Here is a 20364-nt window from a genome sequence, read left to right as displayed (position 1 = left end):
AATGTAAGTATCGGTTAGCTTGTTAACTTACATTATATATAATTAACTTACATTATATATAATGATAATAATAAAAATACTGTAAGAAATATCTTCATAATTCCAGTTGTTCTGAAACCAGAACGATTTTTTAAGTGTTCCAGCAAAATTAATGTTGTGTAACTTACTTACTTTTGAAGAAAATCGTCTTTTTGTGTCCCTATTTCCCTGATGCAAATTTTCACTCGGAAGGTCTTTATCACTACGGTGTTTATTCACGTTGAAAACAAGCGTTCTGACGCCCTTCGCGGGTTAAGTTCATTTTACGAATTTAAAATCAACAAAAGGAGCGGAATAATATAAAAAAACAATGCATTTTCAGCTCTAATATCGACATTAGTCGGGCACAAAACCCGATATCGGATAATAAGAATTTCCTGTAATAGTTGCAATAGGAAAATATTACGATGTCAGTAAATAAATGTTTAATTTCTTTCGTTTGATTCAATTTCTAAATTTGTTGACTTGATCACCAACATTCCAGTGACGTCACTTTTACATGTAGTAGGAGTGAATGAAACGGCAGTCAGTCCCGCCAAACAGTGACGTCACAATCACCGGAATGACGTCGCTTACATATTTCCCACGGTAGTAAGGAGTACACACTCATTCGGTTTAGTGAATGCATCTTTTCTTGATCATCAAAGAAGTGTTTCGCTTTGAGCGAAATCGTGTAAATAACAGGCAATTTGCTTTCGTTTTGAATACCATCTTCTGTATGTATAATGAAAAAGTTGCAGGATAAACAGAATACCCGGTCACTATCTTACAATACAAGTTTTATTTTGGTGTCCACAGGGAAAACCGAGATGACTCGGCAAAACCTCCTCATCTCATCTCATCGCACAAACGATAGCAGCATCGATATTAATTATCGCAAATTAAAAATGTCCAACGTTGGAAATATTGCAAGTACATTCATTATTTACATAAACCAGTAATTAGAATAATCATTTATTTCATCTAGACTAGATCATTTGCAAATCCCATACACCGCCTGCAAGGAGACGTCCTTGGCCTATCGCTACCCGAGATTCTCTCGATCGTGGTCCTATATTATGTAACTTTTTATGGGATATTAAATCTAGATATATCTGTTTTCGACAGTTAAATTTCTATGAACATGTGTAAAACAAGCAGTCTCAACTGCTATTCCGAGACCATAAAATGAAAATTTGGTCACCTCGGCCAAAACACAGAGGCACGCATATTATGACAGAAACGTTTACTAGTGAATTGATACGTATGTCATTTGCACGTGTATATCATGACGTTTCAAGTGGCTGCCCGTTTTATTTTTTGTAAAAAATGAATTATATATATGTTATAAAATTCGGTTGGCTTTTTTATTGTCATTATTATATACACTGTATGTGATATTTAAACGAAAAACATATTTTACCTAAGAAGCCAATTATATATATAATGTAAGTATCGGTTAGCTTGTTAACTTACATAACATATAATAATAATAATAATAAAAATACTGTAAGAGGTATCTTCATAATTCCAATTGTTTTGAAATCAGAACGATTTTTTAAGTGTTCCAGCAAAATTAATGTAGTGTAACTTACTTACTTTTGGAGAAAATCGTCTTTTTGTGTCCCTATTTCCCTGATGCAAATTTTCACTTGGAAGGTCTTTATCACTACGGTGTTTATTCACGTTGAAAACAAGCGTTCTGACGCCCTTCGCGGGTTAAGTTCATTTTACGAATTAAAAGTCAACAGAAGAAGCGGAATAATATCAAGAAACAATGCATTTTCAGCTCTAATATCGACATTGGTCGGGCACAAAACCCAATATCGGATAATAAGAATTTCCTGTAATAGTTGCAATAGGAAAATATTACGATGTCAGTAAATAGATGTTTAATTTCTTTCGTTTGATTCAATTTCTAAAGTTGTTGACTTGATCCCGAACATTCCAGTGACGTCACTTTTAGTAGGAATGAATGAAACGGCAGTCAATCCCGCCAAACAGTGACGTCACAATCACCGGAATGAACATTCTGTGTAAATAACAGGCAATTTGCTTTCGTTTTGATTACCATCTTCTGTATGTATAATGAAAAAGTTGCAGGATAAACAGAATACCCGGTCGCTATCTTACTATACAAGTTTTATTTTGGTGTCGACAGGGAAAACAGAAATGACTCTGCAAAACCTCCTCATCTCATCTCATCTCATCTCATCTCATCGCACAAACGATAGCAGCAGCGATATTAATTATAGCAAAATAAAAATGTCCAACGTTGGAAATATTGCAAGTACATTCATTATTTACATAAACCAATAATTAGAATAATCATTTATTTCATCTAGACTAAATAATTTGCGAGTCCCGTACACCGCCTGCAAGGAGACGTCCTTGGCCTATCGCTACCCACGATACTCTCGATCGTGGTCCTATATTATGTATCTTTTCATGGGATATTAAATCTAGATATATCTGTTTTCGACAGTTAAATTTCTATGAACATGTGCAAAACAAGCAGTCTCGACTGCTATTCCGAGACCGTAAAATGCAATCTTGGTCACCTCAGCCAATACACAGGGGCACGCAAATTATGACAGAAACGTTTACTAGTGAATTGATAAGTATGTCATTTGCACGTGTATATAATGACGTTTCAAGTGGCTGTCCGTATTATTTTTGTGAAAAAAATGAATTAAATGAATTGGCTTTTTTTATTGTCATTATTGTTATATACAATGTATGTGATATTTAAACGAAAAACATATTTACCTTAGAAGCCAATTATATATATAATGTAAGTACCGGTTAGCTTGTTACTTACATAATATATACTAATAATAATAAAAATACTTTTAGAGCTATCTTCATGATTCCAACCGTTCCGAAGTCAGAATGATTTTTTTAGTGTTCCAGCAAAATAAATGTATTTTATTACTCTGACTTTTTGAGAAAATCATTTTTTTATGTCGATGCAAAAATTTACTTGGAAGGTCTTTATCACTACGGTGTTGATTTCGGTTGAAAACAAGCGTTCTGACGCCCTTCGAATTTGCGAATTCAAACTCAACAAAAGTAGCGGAACAGTATCAATAAACCAAATATTTTCAGCACTAAATATCGAGATTAATCAGGCATAGAACTCGATACCAGATAAAAAGAATTTCCTGTAACAGTTGCGATATGAAAATATTGCGATGTGAGTAAATAAATGATTAATTTCTTTATTCTGATTACCATTTCTAAATTTGACGATTTGATCCCGAACATTCCAATGACGTCACTTTTTAGTCCTCTATATATGAGCCCGGGTGATTCGACCTTGCAAGCTGACGTTTTGAAGGATTGAATAAGCATTCATTTGCGGAATTATGGTGGCAATTTGCACTCATATAAGCTTAAAATAGTTTAAAATAATAGTGTTACTTTACCTTGAAACATTTCATTATTTAAAAGTCACTTTGACAAAAAGAAGCAGTAGGCCTACGTAGGCTACAATGTAAATCTTACAGCGTTTGTGGATACAAGGCTTCGTTTAGTAGATGAATTTCATGAAATATTGCACAAAAAACATCACTAACATGCTTCTGAAACATATAATTAATGAGTAGAATTGAATATGTTTGACATTGTGTGTAAAAAATCTATTTTGGTCTTTCGTCGTCGAAAACCGATGAAACCGCGGTACCACTGGGTTGCGAGCAGCTATCGTGATTTTTGAGTGTTTTTTTTCCTTATTCATTAAAAAACGATCTTTGAAGACTTAAGACTATCTCTGAGTCCAAAAGGTTTCGGCAATAGCATTCATTTTTTATATTTGAGTTGAATGCATCAAATCGGATCTGTTCCCGACATCGACTGTGCATTGTATAACATTAGGCCTACCTGTACCTGGAGTTATCGTGATTTATCATGCAACTAAGTAGAATTTTTTTCGATGCATACGCAGTAGAATGATATAATCTAAAAAAGATTGTATTGTACAATTTCTCAATGCATAATATAACTTTGATATTCCATGGTATAAAATAAAAACTGTCGTTTTCTCCGTATCAACGTACGTAACACGAGCGTGTGCTTCGTCTCGGCGAAATCTAACTCATTCCTCTCAGGGAGTGTCTTCACCGACGTTCGAGCACATCAGAAAAAAAAATCAATAAAATTACAAACAAAGATTATCGTATACCAGGTAAAGAACAACAAAAAACTTTGTGATTTGTGATCAATGTGTTATTATCATTTTTTCACTTTTCTGCATGCTGAAACAACAGCTACATGCACATTACATTTACTAATTTTTTATTTTTCCTATACATGTAAGGAAATACTCTACCATACAACAATGTTATCTGCTTCTTATAAAAACAAATCACTGTATATAAAAAAGCAGAAATCTGGTTTAGTGTTAACGTGCAGATCTTCTGATCTTTCTATTCTCAACACCGGCGGCAATTTTTTTTTTTTTTTTTTTTTTTTTTTTTTTTTTTTTTTTTTTTTTAATATATCATGCAAACATGCCTATTCAAACTATTCACAATATCTGGCGAGGGCTACATGTAAATGTAGCTCTATTACTACAGAATAAATAATTATATATCTGAGGATTTACATCGGATATATACATGGTCAGTATCTTACAGTAGCTAGGCCAAGGACGTGTCCTTGAATAGGCCTGTTAGTTTTATTTTGGTGTTGACACGGAAAGACGAGATGACTCCTGTCTCCTGGACATTAAAACAAATCATATTTCATCTAGGCAAATAATAATTTGAAAATTCCATTTACCGCCTGCAAGGAGACGTCCTAGGCCTATCGCTACCCACAATACACTCGATCGTGGTCTTATACATATGTATTATGTAACTTTTCATCGATAATTTGATCCAGATATATCTGTCTTCGACAGTTATATTTAGAATTATGAATATGTGGAAGGAACGTATGTACAAGATAAAAACAACCCATCTCAACTGCTATTGTTGGTAGTAGACTAAAGGTTACACCCTTGTGCACACGGAGTGCACTAGGTTTAGACTACAGGTAGACACGGAGTGCACGAGGTTTAGACTACAGGTAGACACGGAGTGCACGAGATTTAGACTACAGGTAGACACGGAGTGCACAAGATTTAGACTACAGGTAGACACGGAGTGCACTACGTGTGAACACGGTGTTCACTACAGGTGGACATCGTGTCCAGGTACATTGAGACCTAGACAGACAAGGTGATGTGTTACAGTTAGGGATCGGGGAAGAATCTTCTTCAAGTTCTTCAATTTGAAATAATACATAATTATAAGTTTTAAGTGTTTATTTTTTTTTTTAATTACAACATCTACAATTTAATGTACAGTATATATAACTATATAATACAATATTTTTTAGTATACATGAATAAAACCTTTCCACTGCAAAAGTAATAAAGATTGATTTATATTCATTAAGTATATGTCTATTTAATTTTATATCAGTAGTTTCCATTTCTTATCTTAAATTGTCTATATTACGTTTTCAGAAGTAAATGTTTTATGGGTAAATTGCATTAAATATATATATATATATATATATATATCATTTACATCAAGCATTTTCACAAGTCAAAAACAACTTTGAATTGCAGCAAAAACCAGTCCTAATGTGAGACACTTTTTCTTTTATAATAAGCTATCAGTAATACAATCATATTACCGGGTAATACATAGCTTTTAAACAAAAAGATTTGGTGCCTATCAATCAGTTGTCTAGCGATACCCTTGTAGATCGTCTTTCATTAAAATATTTACACTTTTATAATATTTTTCTTGCTATTTTAAGTTCTAAAAGTATTGTACGTAAAAATAGCTTAATTACATATTCTTTATTAAAAACTGAACGTCTTTAAAAGATCATGCAGAATTAAATCCACTTCAAACTTTATGACGTCCTCCACTAATTGGTGGCTAGTCTACCTACAAGTACCCAATTCAGCTTGTTTGGATTCTTAATTACCGGTACACACAATAAGTTTATGATCCCAACCCCGCAAGTTATCTTGATCGTATATTGCGTCATGGTTCAATAATTACAACTTGTCAAACATACAGGTAAGCCACAGTATCCAGCTATACAGGTGCCTCAAGGTGACCATCGATAATGGCCAGAGGGCAGAATCGTTATCTTCTGTGTTTGCACGGCTTTATGAGAATGGGGGCAGTATCTTTATATGAGATGTGGTTTTAGAATTGTTTCTATGGAAGTTTGTTAAGACAAACAAATATACTTTACTGTTTAAAAATCATATAGGTCCATGAGTTTACATGAACATGCTGGTTGTAGAGCCTGGGTAAACATGTACACCGGTTCCCGGGGGGGGGGGGGGGGGGGGGGTAGATTGGGATGAGGGATGAGGTATACGTAAAAACTAGCTGGCAAAACATATAGTAAGTGATGCTGAATACACCTCAATTATTGTCATGACAGGCAGCCGTGAAGTGGAGCTGACGGTAGCTGTACAATGCGTAAATCATGCATGTCTGTCACAACCTTGAATTTACCAATAATACATGTATATATTATAATCAAAATTAATGTAGATTAGGTACTTATTCAACATTGTAATATGGTATTTTATATACATAGTCATGATAATCAGGTTTCTGATATATGTAAAAAGCCAGTGTAAAAAAAATTAAATTAATGAAAAGATATTGGATGAAATATGATATTCCAATAATCTTGAAAAAAATGTTTTAGTTAACTATACACTTGGTATTTAGATTATTTTTAATTTTAATATATAAAGCTTCATTAACAAATAAATTAAAATGCACTACCAGTTAAAACACATATCCCTATTGACTAGCATTGTTGTATAACTGTACGTATTTGTGTGATGAGTACAATGTACATATGTATGTATGTAGAGAGGCTGCCACCTAAGTACAGCATGCTATAAGTACTACATGTATACAGGTGTTGTTAGTCTGTGATACACTTGACTGAACATATTGAAGGGTGCCCAAAGAAGGCCCCAGGCCCCTGGCCCCACTCTGACCAATGTTAGGTAATTTAGATTATCATACCCGTGTGGTTGATGGAACAGTATGAAGTCCAAGTGACCATGGCAACTGCAGTCCTAGCCTAGGGGTCTACCTTTCGAGCAGGCAAATTTAAGTGAACAATATACTACATGTATGGATCATACATTAATATTGTTATCATATAACTCACGCGGTTTGTAAAAGAAGGTCAGATTAGAATATTGTCAAATTGTCAAATTATCAAGGTTTCTAGAATTAAAATAATTATGACAAATTCAGAATCTAATCAATAACTATGAATCTAGTTTAAATGGGTAGAAGTTGGATTTATTTTGATTCTGTCTGTTTGATTTGTTATCAGACATGTGACCTACATTTTAGCGATCGGTCCTTTGAACACTGGTGATGCTCACGAACAGCCACATGCCCGATAATAAATTTTTGCTTTCTTAAGCCAGTGCTTACAGGTTCCTCAATCGGTTGAGTGTAATAAAGTGTTATTTCTAATGCCGATTTTTAACGTCTATGGACGATTTCTCATTTTTTCAATGCATTGCAACGCGCCAGGTTCCATGTAGCAAATGTATACGTATTATACAAACTATTTCGCGCACCTTGCCGTTTAGAAAACTATATTCCATACATACATAGTTTAACATTTTATGAAGAATTTAATTTGTTTATGTTTATATGTCCTTGCTTTTATTATGTCCATCAATATATTCTTTTTAATCAAAATAATTTGCCGATCAAAATATCTCTTTGGCGACGATTTGCTTATACTAAAAATCTTACTCCACGCAAGGTTCATCACTTTATGCGTACGAAAAAGAATTTCATCCTTAAACTACTTATCACTAGCTAAGAAAAATAGTTTTTACTGGGAACTATCCATTGATGAGACATAACTAGTATGTGGTTTACCGTACGCAGTTAATTTGCAACGCAGTTAATTTGCTTTTATAAATTCTATAATTAACGTCCTTATTTATAAATTAAATTGTATGATAATATATGTTGATACATTTTACTTTATATGTATCTATTCAAATAAACATTACACTACGAATGATTTCCAGTAATTAACGGCAATTTTTATGTTGCAATAAATATTATGTTTCTGATCGCAATAACTATTTCTATCTGTCAAAGTCCAATCAATACATATTTTCTCATATTTCTGTGGCACATCATCTAGTCTGTCTGTGGTCTGGATGTAGTGGATATTTTACCTGGACACGATGTCCACCTGTAGTGGACACCGTGTTCACACGTAGTGCACTCCGTGTCTACCTGTAGTCTAAATCTTGTGCACTCCGTGTCTACCTGTAGTCTAAACCTCGTGCACTCCGTGTCTACCTGTAGTCTAAACCTCGTGCACTCCGTGTCCACTCGTAGTTCACACCGTGTGCACAATGTGTAACCTTTAGTCTACTACCAACTGTATTCCGGGACCATGAAATGTAATATTGGTCACCTCAGCCCAAGCACAGGGGCACGCAAATTATTCATTATGTAAAATAATTCCTATATACGTCATGTCCACATGACTGAAAATTATATATTATGTAAATATCGGTTAGCTTGTAATAATAATAATAATGATAAAAACTTTTATTTAACAAGGGTTACATATTTAGACAAGTCTAATTTACAATATGGCCCTGCATCAATATATACAGTTATCACAGACAACAGTTTAATACAGACAATACCTTAATTAAAAAGGCATATACATTCATAGCAGCATGTAAATATGGTTGCTTTCTAAAATATTGGTAGAAAGTATAAAACTAAAATTGTGAAAATACATCCTTTAAATATTTTTGTTTAAAAACAGCAACACTTAAGCATTTCTAATATCATTGTTCAATCCATTTAGTACGTTGGAACAAGTGTAAACAAATGAACGCTTAAAATAACTTGTTCTAGCGTTCATTTGTTTACACTTGTTCCAATAATTATAGCTTGAAGGTAACGTGTTGGCATTTCGATATAAGTCAGTTGTTACTCATGGTAAATGTGTATAATTTGACCGTGCAATGCATTAAAAGTTGAATTCACCGAAATGTGATGCGATGCATTTGTGCATCTACAATTCACATTGCATTTCGTATACTTACTTTGAAAAAAGAAGCAGAAAACGTGGTAATGGTATCTGAATAAAACATGATTTTTAGGACTGAAGATATCCTACCTTTATTCACGTAATGGGTTGTATAGGGACTCTAGTGGGCGAGTATTTAGGAATATCTGATAAAATACACCTACCTATGACCTGAGCGATCAGGAAAATAGCAATATCAATGTTTTTTCTCCTGATATTCGGATTTTATTCACTTTTAGGGCCTAAAATAGCTTTTAATGATCACTAATGTTAATAAGACAAACTAAACCAAAACAAAAATTATGACAAAAAATGAGCATGAAATTTTAATGGCTTAGAATGTTCGCGGATCTGTCTATCAGGGTAAATCGTATTCAGTCATATCAGAATATTTCACGAATCATATTTTCGCGACGATGGCAATGTTTTGCGAAATCCTAAAAAATATTAACCATGAGGAAACAACCTGCTATTTAGTACAAAATGCCATGGGCATCGCCCTTAATCAACCTCACCAGTTGATGGCACGTTCGGCAAATTTGCACATAAAGACTAAAGAGTTAAATAAAACGAATTGACAGCGCGTGATGTGAGAAAGCGATAAACAAGCCATACTAAAGTGGGAATAATAGTCTTCATGCTAGGATTTGATATTTGATACAGTTGTTGTCAAGTTCAAACGACTGTATCGATCATTTGTGATAGAAACTCATTACTGGTCATATCACGCCACTCTGAGGACACAACATCCATAGTCATATTGACGGATGCAATTAAATTATTCTGAACCCAACTAATAACTGCTCGGTGTTGTGTTTTATCCTCTGAGAATTCCTGAATATTTCCCTGACCAAAACTTGAAATCTCAGAAAATAATGAAGCGATTTACACCTAACTGACCTGGTGAAACAAAAAGTCATAATGAATGATGAGTAAACAAAAATCAAATTATCATTCTGTAGATATATCGTACAAAGGACGGGTAGAGTCAAGTAAGCACACGGTACATCATCTGTCAGTCAGAATATTAGTTACCGATGTTGTTATACTGCATTGTTTCTGAAGCTCTATATCGCACATATATTGTGTACACAATAACAATGTTATTAATTTGTTCTCTTCTTTATGGTTTAATTACTGATGCGTAAGAATGTCAAGGTCAAAAGGGTTCTTAAAATAGCAGGACAATACGCAGATAAACGTATTGTATTGCAAGACAAACTCTATTTCTTTTAGTTTAATTAAACATCAATATCAATTGTACTATATATGTTAGTCATACACAGGATATTTAAGCATTAAACTGTCTTGCATAAGAAGATAATTGTAAAAGAATTAGATTTTAGATATTAGAATATATATTTACAGTATAGATACCTGTACAGGAAGCTGTCCCTCATACGGGCATCTCAATTTAGGGTTAACCAAAGTTAAGAAGTAAAACCCTTGGTGATTGGATAATTGTATGTACCTTTTTGCGTAGGAGTTGGGCTTCCCTGGGTAGGGGTATAAAAGGCCTGCTCCAGCCAGTTCTAGTCGTGTCTAAGGCTTCCATTTAGCTGTGACTTCACCTCCCCTCCCAAAAGCCTCCATTTGGCTGTGTCCCTTAGGTCTCCCGTGTGGACCTGTATATTTTAGTAAGGTGAGTATTTATGACCCCCTCCCCTTCTCCCAGTGTAGTGTATACCCCATGTAGTGGTGGTTAGGGATTCATTGATAAGCTTGGTCTTAATTGAAAGTTAAGATGTTACACTTCACGACGATAACAAGAAATCCTTCTGAACTTGTCTACTTTTTTCACAAACAGCCTCGAAACTTGAAAAATTGACGAATTTCAGTTAGTCGGACACGATCGAGAACATTTTTACAAACGAAAATGTCTATTCGCTACACTGAAAACACGGCAGCATTGGTCGGTTGGTTTTAGCTAAGCCAATGAGATTAGGCTATACATAACTTTCAAGATAGTGGCAAAATGGCAGTCAACCTGACCCGGATAACTATTAACGCTGAAAAACGACATAAGGACCACGAGAGGGGGATTTGAACGAACCGTCAAACAAGTTAATACATTTGTATTCACCTGTTGTTTATGTCAAAGCCGGTAATTGTAGGCTGCCGTGTTTTCAGTGTAGCGAATAGACATTTTCGTTTGTAAAAATGTTCTCGATCGTGTCCGACTAACTGAAATTCGTCAATTTTTCAAGTTTCGAGGCTGTTTGTGAAAAAAGTAGACAAGTTCAGAAGGATTTCTTGTTATCGTCGTGAAGTGTAACATCTTAACTTTCAATTAAGACCAAAGCCGTTGAAATATCTGGTCTGGATATTTTTTTACAACACTTTGAACTAAATTACCCAATTTTGCGTCACGGAGGAGTTCCTTACCTTTCTCTATATATTAGTCTATAGTGGGTCTTTGACTTATCAGCGTGCTAAATACCTATGGGCTAAGCGGTGTAGGTAGGCATTGTATCATTATTATATATCTGCATAACCACAGTTACATTTATGTCTAATAAATATAGGTGTCATACACATTTGCATTGCCTTTAGTCTTTCTGTCATCCAATGGTATCCTTTTTGGTAAAGCTAACAAATTAAGTCCGGACAGAACCTTGGGCCCCCGAACCTGGGTTGACCTTACACAGTGACGGTGTGTTCGTACACGTGTGGGAAATTCCTCGCACGTGTGACGAAAACTGGTACTTTTACACTGGTGCAACGTGACCAGGGTCCAAGGAAATCTGTTTGGCGTTTGTTTATATGGTGAGTTTTTACACAATTTATATTTTTTTAATTATTGGCTTTATTTGAACATTTCATAATGATGGCATATGGACTACATGTCTTTACAGGTGCCAAAGCGTTAGGGAGTTATTGTGGAATGACTCCGTTTACAATTTCTACAGCATTTCCCCTCACTAATACCACATCATCTGTTGTCACCACGATGACAACAACTACTGCAGTATCTGGGGGAAGGAATCAGTTCTGGCAAACGAATGAGAGAATGCCTTTACAGGGCTATGAGGAAGGTGTCAATGAAAACCTATTCGTTGAAACAGTTGATGGCCGGGACAATAGTTTTCAGGCATTAGGAATAGGGGCTCGACCTAAAATTAACAACCCGCTCTCAAATGTTGAAAGTTTAAGGGAAATCCCTAGAAAGTCCGCTAATTTCGAAGCAGAACATCAGCAGGACATGTTTAATAATAACCGACGGGATATATTTGGGTTAGTAGACACCCCGTTAATAGGACAGAGGTCAGTTGGGATGGAGTGGGCTCCAACCATGACAAACAATGTTCAAACTAGCACGCCTAAGTTTGTAAGTAGACCAATGGCAAATGGTAATAGGGTTAATGTTGATGAATTTCATAGCCTCCCCGATAGGCTTCCGTCGATAGTGTTATGTTACATACGACTCGGAGACTGTTTACTCTAGCTCTACAAGTTTTAATCTGAATCAATCTACAGTATTGTTCTAGATACATTCACACGGTTCCCATCATCATAAACATGACACCAGGGTCATAGGGTAACACCTGGGTAGTTGATCTAGCAGGCGGTGCCTCACTGGACATAATTGGATAGATAACGAATCACACACTTAATATGTTTATGTGTCACTCATTGATAACACTACATCTCCCCTCCTCAAGTCACTGAGAATTCAATCTGATTCATCAATATGTATTTAATGATCAGAAGTGTTTACAGAGTCAGTTTGTTTGGAGGTTTTGAGATTCTCCCCGATCTTGTGTGTGTCTTATCATATCCTCGCTCCTCATCCAATCCTATGGCTGGATTTGATTCAGGCACGCGTACACATTCCTGTGGAGGGGCTGTCTCAGAAACATCTGGGTGTTCCTGCACTACAGCCTTTGGAGGGATGTACTGTAAATTTCTCTTATTTCTCCTTAAATCACCAGGCGATGATCTCTCTCGTAGCGATTATATACGAACTCGGATTTCCACTTTCCCTTTTCACATGTCCCGTAGTTTTGCTATCTTTTACCCAAACACGGTCATTTGGGTTATAATTTCTAAGCTCCCGTGCCCTATGTCTTCTGTCAAAATAAGACTTTTGTTTTTGTTTTCCGGCGTTTTCGAAGTTTCTGAGTTTCCGCTCGTTTGCAAGTTTTGGCTTTAGCGTTTTTGGAGCGACTGGTACTCGCGTTTGGAGTTTTCTACTCATTAATAATTCGGCCGGACTGAATCCGTTGTGTAGCGGAGTTGATCTGTATGTTAACAGAGCTATATACGGATCGCTTGCTTTCTTAAGCATCTTTTTCACAGTTTGCACAGCTCTTTCTGCCATCCCGTTACTTTGTGGATATCTAGGGCTACTTGTTGTATGGTGAAATCCATACTCTCTTGAAAACTGTTTGAATTTGGCAGAGGAGTACTGTGGACCGTTGTCCGATACTAACACTTCAGGTATCCCGTGTCTAGCAAAAATAGAACGGAGATGGTTAATGGCAGTGTTTGAATCGGTTCCGTACAATTTTGCTATCTCTATATAGCGCGAGTAATAATCTACAACCAATAGATACGTTTGACCGTTTAAGTCAAACAAGTCTGTAGCAAGTCTTTGCCACGGACGTGCAGGATATTCCGTCGGAATCATTGGTTCGACCTGCTCATTTGTAATTTCAATACACTTTTGACATGATTTAACAACTTGTTCCAGTTGTTTGCTGAGTCCCATCCACCAAATGGACGATTTTGCTCGCTCTCTACATTTTACAATGCCTTGATGCCCATCGGGAATTTTATCAAGCATTTCTTTTTGTAAGTTTTCTGGAATTACTAACCTATTGTCTTTAAGCAATAAATCATGTTGTATTGTAAACTCGCCTCTGTGAGTCCAATACGGTTTCACAGTCTCCTCTAGAGCAGATTTTTCTGGCCAGCCCTGCTTACAATAAGTCAGGAGTTTTTCACAAACTTTGTCATTCTTATATTCTGAATATATTTGTTCCAGACGACCTTTTGAAGCTGGAAAGCTTTCTATCACCTGGTCTACAAAGGCCATAACTTCCTCTTGAAGATCAATATCATGCTCTGAGGGCTTGTTTACCGGAAATCTCGATAGTGTATCTGCGGTACAAAGGCTTTTACCCGCGATATGGCCTATTGAGAATTGAAATCTCATTAAGCGCATTTTGAATCTCTGAATTCTCGGCAGCAATTCTGATAGGTCTTTTGTGCCTAACAACGGTACCAACGGTTTGTGGTCGGTTTCAACCTCAAATTTCTTTCCAATGAGGTAGCAATGAAATTTTTCGCAAGACCACGTTATGCCTAACGCTTCCTTTTCTATTTGAGCATACCGTTTTTCAGTTTCGGTCATCGATCGAGACGCGTATGCTACGGGTTTGAGTGCTTGCCCGTGTTTTTGTCGCAGTACAGCGCCTAGTCCAAATGATGAAGCATCAGCTGACAGTATTATGTCTTTATTTGGATCATAGTGAGCTAAAGTGGGTGAGCTTGTCAGTTCATGTTTTATTTCGGCTAAACATTTTTCCCGAGATGCACCCCATAGCCATGCTCTGTCTTTTTTTAACAGTGCTCTAAGAGGTTCTGTTTTGTTTGCCAAATTTGGTGAGAATTTGCTTAGCTGATTTATCATACCAAGCAATCTACGCACATCAGACACATTTTCTGGTGTGTTCATTTTCACAATAGCCTCAGCCTTTTCAGGATCAACTCTACATCCATCAGCATCTATAATCTGACCGAGAAACTTAACTCTCGGTTTTGCGAACTCGCATTTCTTGTTTAACGTTATGCCCGTTTTTAGCTCACCTGGCCCGAAGGGCCGGTGAGCTTATGTCATGGCGCGGCGTCCGTCGTCCGTCGTCCGCCCGTCGTCCGTCCGTCGTCCGTCTGTCCGTCAACATTTCCTTTAAATCGCTACTAGTCATAAAGTTCTGCATGGATTGTAACCAAATTTGGCCACAAACATCCTTGGGGGAAGGGGAACAGAACTTGTATAAATTGTGGCTCTGACCCCCCCCCCGGGGGCAGGAGGAGCGGGGCCCAATAGGGGAAATAGAGGTAAATCCTATAAATCGCTACTTGTCCTAGAGTTCTGCATGGATTGTAACCAAATTTGGCCACAAACATCCTTGGGGGAAGGGGAACAGAACTTGTATAAATTTTGGCTCTGATTCCCCGGGGGCAGGAGGGGCGGGGCCTAATAGGGGAAATAGAGGTAAATCCTTTAAATCGCTACTTGTCCTAGAGTTCTGCATGGATTGTAACCAAAATTAACCACAAACATCCTTTGGGGAAGGGGAACAGAACCTGTATAAATTTTGGCTCTGGTCCCCTGGGGGCAGGAGGGGCGGGGCCCAATAGGGGAAATAGAGGTAAATCCTTTAAATCGCTACTAGTCATAGAGTTCTGAATGGAATGTAACCGAATTTGGCCACAAAAATCCTTGGGGAAAGGGGAACAGAAATTGTATAAATTTTGGCTCTGGTCCCCCAGGGGCAGAAGGGGCGGGGCCCAATAGGGGAAATAGAGGTAAATCCTTTAAATCGCTATGGGTCATAGAGTTCTACATGAATTGTAACCAAATTTGGCCACAAACATCCTTGGGGGAAGAGGAACAGAACTTGTATAAATTTTTGCTCTGGCCCCCCCGGGGACTGGATGGGTGGGGCCCAATAAGGGAAATAGAGGTAAATCCTTTTAATCGCTACTTGTCCTAGAGTTCTGCATGGATTGTAACCAAATTTAGCCACAAACATCCTTTGGGGAAGGGGAACAGAACTTGTATAAATTTTGGCTCTGGTCCCCTGGGGGCAGGAGGGGCGGGGCCCAATAGGGGAAACATAGGTAAATCCTTTAAATCGCTACTAGTCATAGAGTTCTGAAGGAATTGTAACCGAATTTGGCCACAAACATCCTTGGGGGAAGGGGAACAGAACTTGTATAAATTTTGGCTCTGACCCCCCGGGGGCAGGAGGGGCGGGGCCCAATAGGGGAAATAGAGGTAAATCCTTTAAATCACTACTAGTCATAGAGTTCTACATGGATTGTAACCAAATTTGGCCACAAACATCCTTTTTGGAAGGGGAACAGATCTTGTGGAAATTTTGGCTCTGACCCCCCGGGGCTGGAGGGGTGGGGCCCAATAGAGGAAATAGAGGTAAATCCTTTAAATCGCTACTAGTCATAGAGTTCTGCATGGAATGTAACCAAATTTGACCAGAAATATCTTTGGGAGAATAAGAACTGAGTTTGTATAAATTTTGGCTCTAGTCCCGGGGGGCAGGAGGGATGGGGCCCAATAGGGGATTTATAGGTAAATCCTATAAATCGGTACTTGTCCTAGAGTTCTGCATGGATTGTAACCAAATTTGGCCATGAACATCCTTGAGGGAAGGGGAACAGAACATGTATAAATTTTGGCTCTGATACCCCGGGGGCAGGAGAGGTGGGGCCCAATAGAGGAAATAGAGGTAAATCCTTTAAATCGCTACTAGTCATAGAGTTCTGCATGGAATGTAACCAAATATGGCCAAAAACATCCTTTTTGGAAGGGGAACAGATCTTGTGTAAATTTTGGCTCTGGCCCCCCGGGGGCACGACGGGTGGGGCCCAATAGGGGAAATAGAGGTAAATCCTATAAATCGCTGCTTGTCCTAGAGTTTTGCTTGGATTGTGACCAAAACATCCTTGGGGGAAGGGGAACAGAACTTGTATAAATTTTGGCTCTGACCCCCTGGGGGCAGGAGGGGTGGGGCCCAATAGGGGATTTAGAGGTAAATATTAAAATTCCTTCAGAAAAGAAACAATGAACCTGTATTCAGAACATTACTTGGCATTACAAACCAGGTGAGCGATACAGGCCCTCTGGGCCTCTTGTTTTATAGCAGTTTCAGAACCTTTTCTAACCGCTTGTCATGCTCTTTTAGGGTTGGAGCATATATGAGTATGTCGTCCATATGACAAAGGACGCCCTTATTCCCCTGTAGCATTTCTGACATTCTCTTTTGGAAAAATTCAGATGCTGAACTTATCCCGAAAGGTAGGCGATTGAAACTGAATCTGCCGATTGGTGTTATAAATGTTGTTAATGGACGTGATTCTGGTGCTAGCTTTATCTGCCAAAACCCTGAGTTTGCATCTAGTTTAGAAAAAATCTTGGCTCCTGACAATTGACCCAACGATTCTTCTACCGACGGTAACGGATGATTTTTACGCTTGACTGAATCATTTAATTTGGTCAAATCAACACAAATGCGTATCTCTCCGTTTGATTTTGGTACAACAACCATACCCGCGCACCATTCGGTTGGTTCGTCAACTTTTGAAATGACCCCTAGTTTTTCCATTCTTTCCAACTCATTTTTGACTTTTGTCATCAAGGGTATCGGTACCCTGCGCGGAACGGATAGAGAGTAAGGCTGAGCGTTACTGTCTAACTTAATTTTGTATTCCCATTCTGTTTTGCCAAGACCAGTGAAAAGTTTGGGAAATTCCGCGCGGTATTTTGCGTCATCATTCGCGGATGTCGCGTTTGGTGATTTTTCGTGAACAATAGATATATTTACCTTTTCTATTATCCCGAGTGCCTGTATTGCTGGTCTGCCCAGAAGTGCCTGTGATAGTCCTTTGACTACGAAAATTTCCTCAACACTTATTTTATCCCTAGATTATATTTCACAATGAAATTTGCCTAATACACATAATTTTGAATTTCCTGGTCCATGTACATTTTTCGTGGACTTTGACAGTTTCACATTGTTTATTTTCTGGTGTTCTCTCTCCGATATGACTGTGACGTCAGCTCCTGTGTCAATTTTAAATGGAATGTCCACGTTTTTTATTTTAATGTTCGTGATCCATGGATGACTCTTTTCTTTGTTCACTGCTCCTGGGAAATCCTGGTCTTCATTTCTGCTATTGATGTTTCCCAGTGTTGATTTGGTCAAACAAAATTTTGCTAAGTGTCCCGTTTTCTCACACTTAAAACATTTCGCATCCCGTGCTGGACATTTATCTCTGCCGTGAGATTTAAAACTGCCGCATCGTTTGCAACCCGTTGTCCGCTTGGCTGGGAAATGTTGCTGTTTTGCGTATGTCTGGTTCTTTGTTTTTGGTCGGACATATTTTTGTTTCACTCTGATTACAGTATTTTCTGTGGTTTCCTGGCTGATGTTCTCTGTCCCCCTTACTATGGCTTGTTGTCTTCTAACAGCTTCGCCTTGTCTTGCATAGACAACAGCCTTTTCCAGTGTTAGTTTTGCGTCTAACTGCATTTTTTCTGAGACTTTATGGTCCCGAACTCCGACAACAATACGGTCTCGTATCATTTCGTCATGCAGTGCACCAAAGTTGCAATGATCTGCGAGAACATGAAGGGCAGTGACGAAACTGTCTACTGTTTGTTCTTCCTCCTGTCTTCTGAGGTTAAACTTGGAGCGTTCAAATATGATATTTCTTTTGGATATGAAATATTCGTTGAATTTCTCAACCATATTCTTCCATTTCTTTCTGTTGGCTTCCGTTAGGCTAAATGATGTGAAAATATCATCTGCCTCATGATCACTTCCCATTGAGTATATCAGATTGCTGATTTGAATCGCCTCATCCTTCTCAGCTAATCCTGAAGCTTGGCGAAATCGCTCAAATCTCTGAAACCATTTTTCCCAGTTTTCAGGTTTCGAGAAGTCCAACTTGTCCGGATTAGTAAATTGGAAGGAAGCCATTGTGTCAATATAACTGCAACAGTTTTGTTTTCATTAGTGGTTTTTCTTAGTTTACCGCTGCCACCATGTTATGTTACATACGACTCGGAGACTGTTTACTATATAGCTCTACAAGTTTTAATCTGAATCAATCTACAGTATTGTTCTAGATACATTCACACGGTTCCCATCATCATAAACATGACACCGGGGTCATAGGGTAACACCTGGGTAGTTGATCGAGCAGGCGGTGCCTCACTGGACATAATTGGATAGATAACGAATCACACACTTAATATGTTTATGTGTCACTCATTGATAACACTACAGATAGGAAACTCAAGGTACAGGAAACAGAAAGATCCACAGACTTATGATGGGTCAACAGACTTAAATGATTACTTTATGCATTTCGAACAGGTGTCAACCTGGAATCAGTGGGGTGGTTATGAGAAAGCCCAACAGCTAGCCATGAGCTTTAGGGGAGCGGCGCAAAAAGTCCTAACTGACTTGACCATGTCCCAGTTAGGTAATTACGCTCGAATTAAAGAGGCCTTAGCGGAAAGATTTGCACCGTCCGGGAGAGAAAACGCGTATAGGTGTCAGTTGGAAATAGGGTTTACAATGGAAAAGAGAGCGAGAGAGCATTACCTCGTATGGGTTAGAATTGAGACGACTCGCAGCATTATCATTCCCGGATATGCCTCCAAAGGCTCGCGAAGTCAATATAATAGATCAATTCATTCACGGGCTCCGAAGTCACGAACTGAAAAAGCATGTTCAATTCAAACATCCGACTACTCTCGAGGCAGCCATAACACTAGCCATTGAATTTGAGGTTTTTGAAAACGAGCAAGCCTCAATGGTTAAAAAGCCAAAATCTTACGTTGAACAAGCACAGGTTCTAGCTGTAAATCACGAGGCAAATAACAGTCAAGATTTAGCAAAGATATGTTTGGACGGGCTTAAGGACCTCAAGGAAGAATTCCAAAAAGTAATCAAAGACAGGAATTCCTCGGGGTTCAATCGGCGAGGTCGCAGGCGTGGAAATGATGGGAACCGCGGAGCGAGACCTATGAATGGAACTTGTTACAACTGCGGCGACTCTGGACATTATATGCGCGAATGTCCAAAACCGAAAAGAATAGAGAGTAAACAAGAAGGGTCTGAACAAAAAAACTAGATGTGGTTGAACTCGTGCCCGAAAGTTCAACCATTGGAGACGCTTGTTTGTTAGATAGTAGTGATGAAGTGTCTAAAGGGCTTACCAAGATTAGTCTTAATTCAATTAAAGCCGGTTGTTTATTCCTTGATGCAATGATATGTGGTAAGAGTTGTAGATATTTAGTTGATTCTGGGTCGGTAGTTACAATCGTTACGGACGATTTTTATTTTTCACTTCCCGAGAGCAAAAGGCCAGAGTTAAAAAGTAGCAATATTCTACTGTATTCTGCGTCTGGAGATCCTCTAAAGGTAATGGGAGAAGCTAGGTTTAGCTTTAAGGTGGGCAAATTGG

General features: G+C 37.9%; 2 protein-coding genes across 2 annotated transcripts; one reads left to right on the top strand and one right to left on the bottom strand.

The window, feature by feature from the left end:
- Positions 1-17813: 17813 nt before the first annotated feature.
- On the bottom strand, positions 17814-18869 carry LOC138327268 (uncharacterized). The gene has a single exon (XM_069273247.1). The coding sequence runs from the start codon at positions 18867-18869 to the stop codon at positions 17814-17816; it is 1056 nt and encodes a 351-aa protein (XP_069129348.1).
- A 679-nt stretch (positions 18870-19548) lies between these two features.
- LOC138327267 (uncharacterized) lies at positions 19549-20031 on the top strand. The gene has a single exon (XM_069273246.1). The coding sequence runs from the start codon at positions 19549-19551 to the stop codon at positions 20029-20031; it is 483 nt and encodes a 160-aa protein (XP_069129347.1).
- Positions 20032-20364: the final 333 nt, after the last annotated feature.

This window comes from Argopecten irradians, chromosome 7, assembly GCF_041381155.1.
Source record: "Argopecten irradians isolate NY chromosome 7, Ai_NY, whole genome shotgun sequence".
In the NCBI taxonomy this organism is placed as follows: Eukaryota; Metazoa; Mollusca; class Bivalvia; order Pectinida; family Pectinidae; genus Argopecten; species Argopecten irradians.
This window is presented reverse-complemented; position numbering and strand designations above follow the sequence as displayed.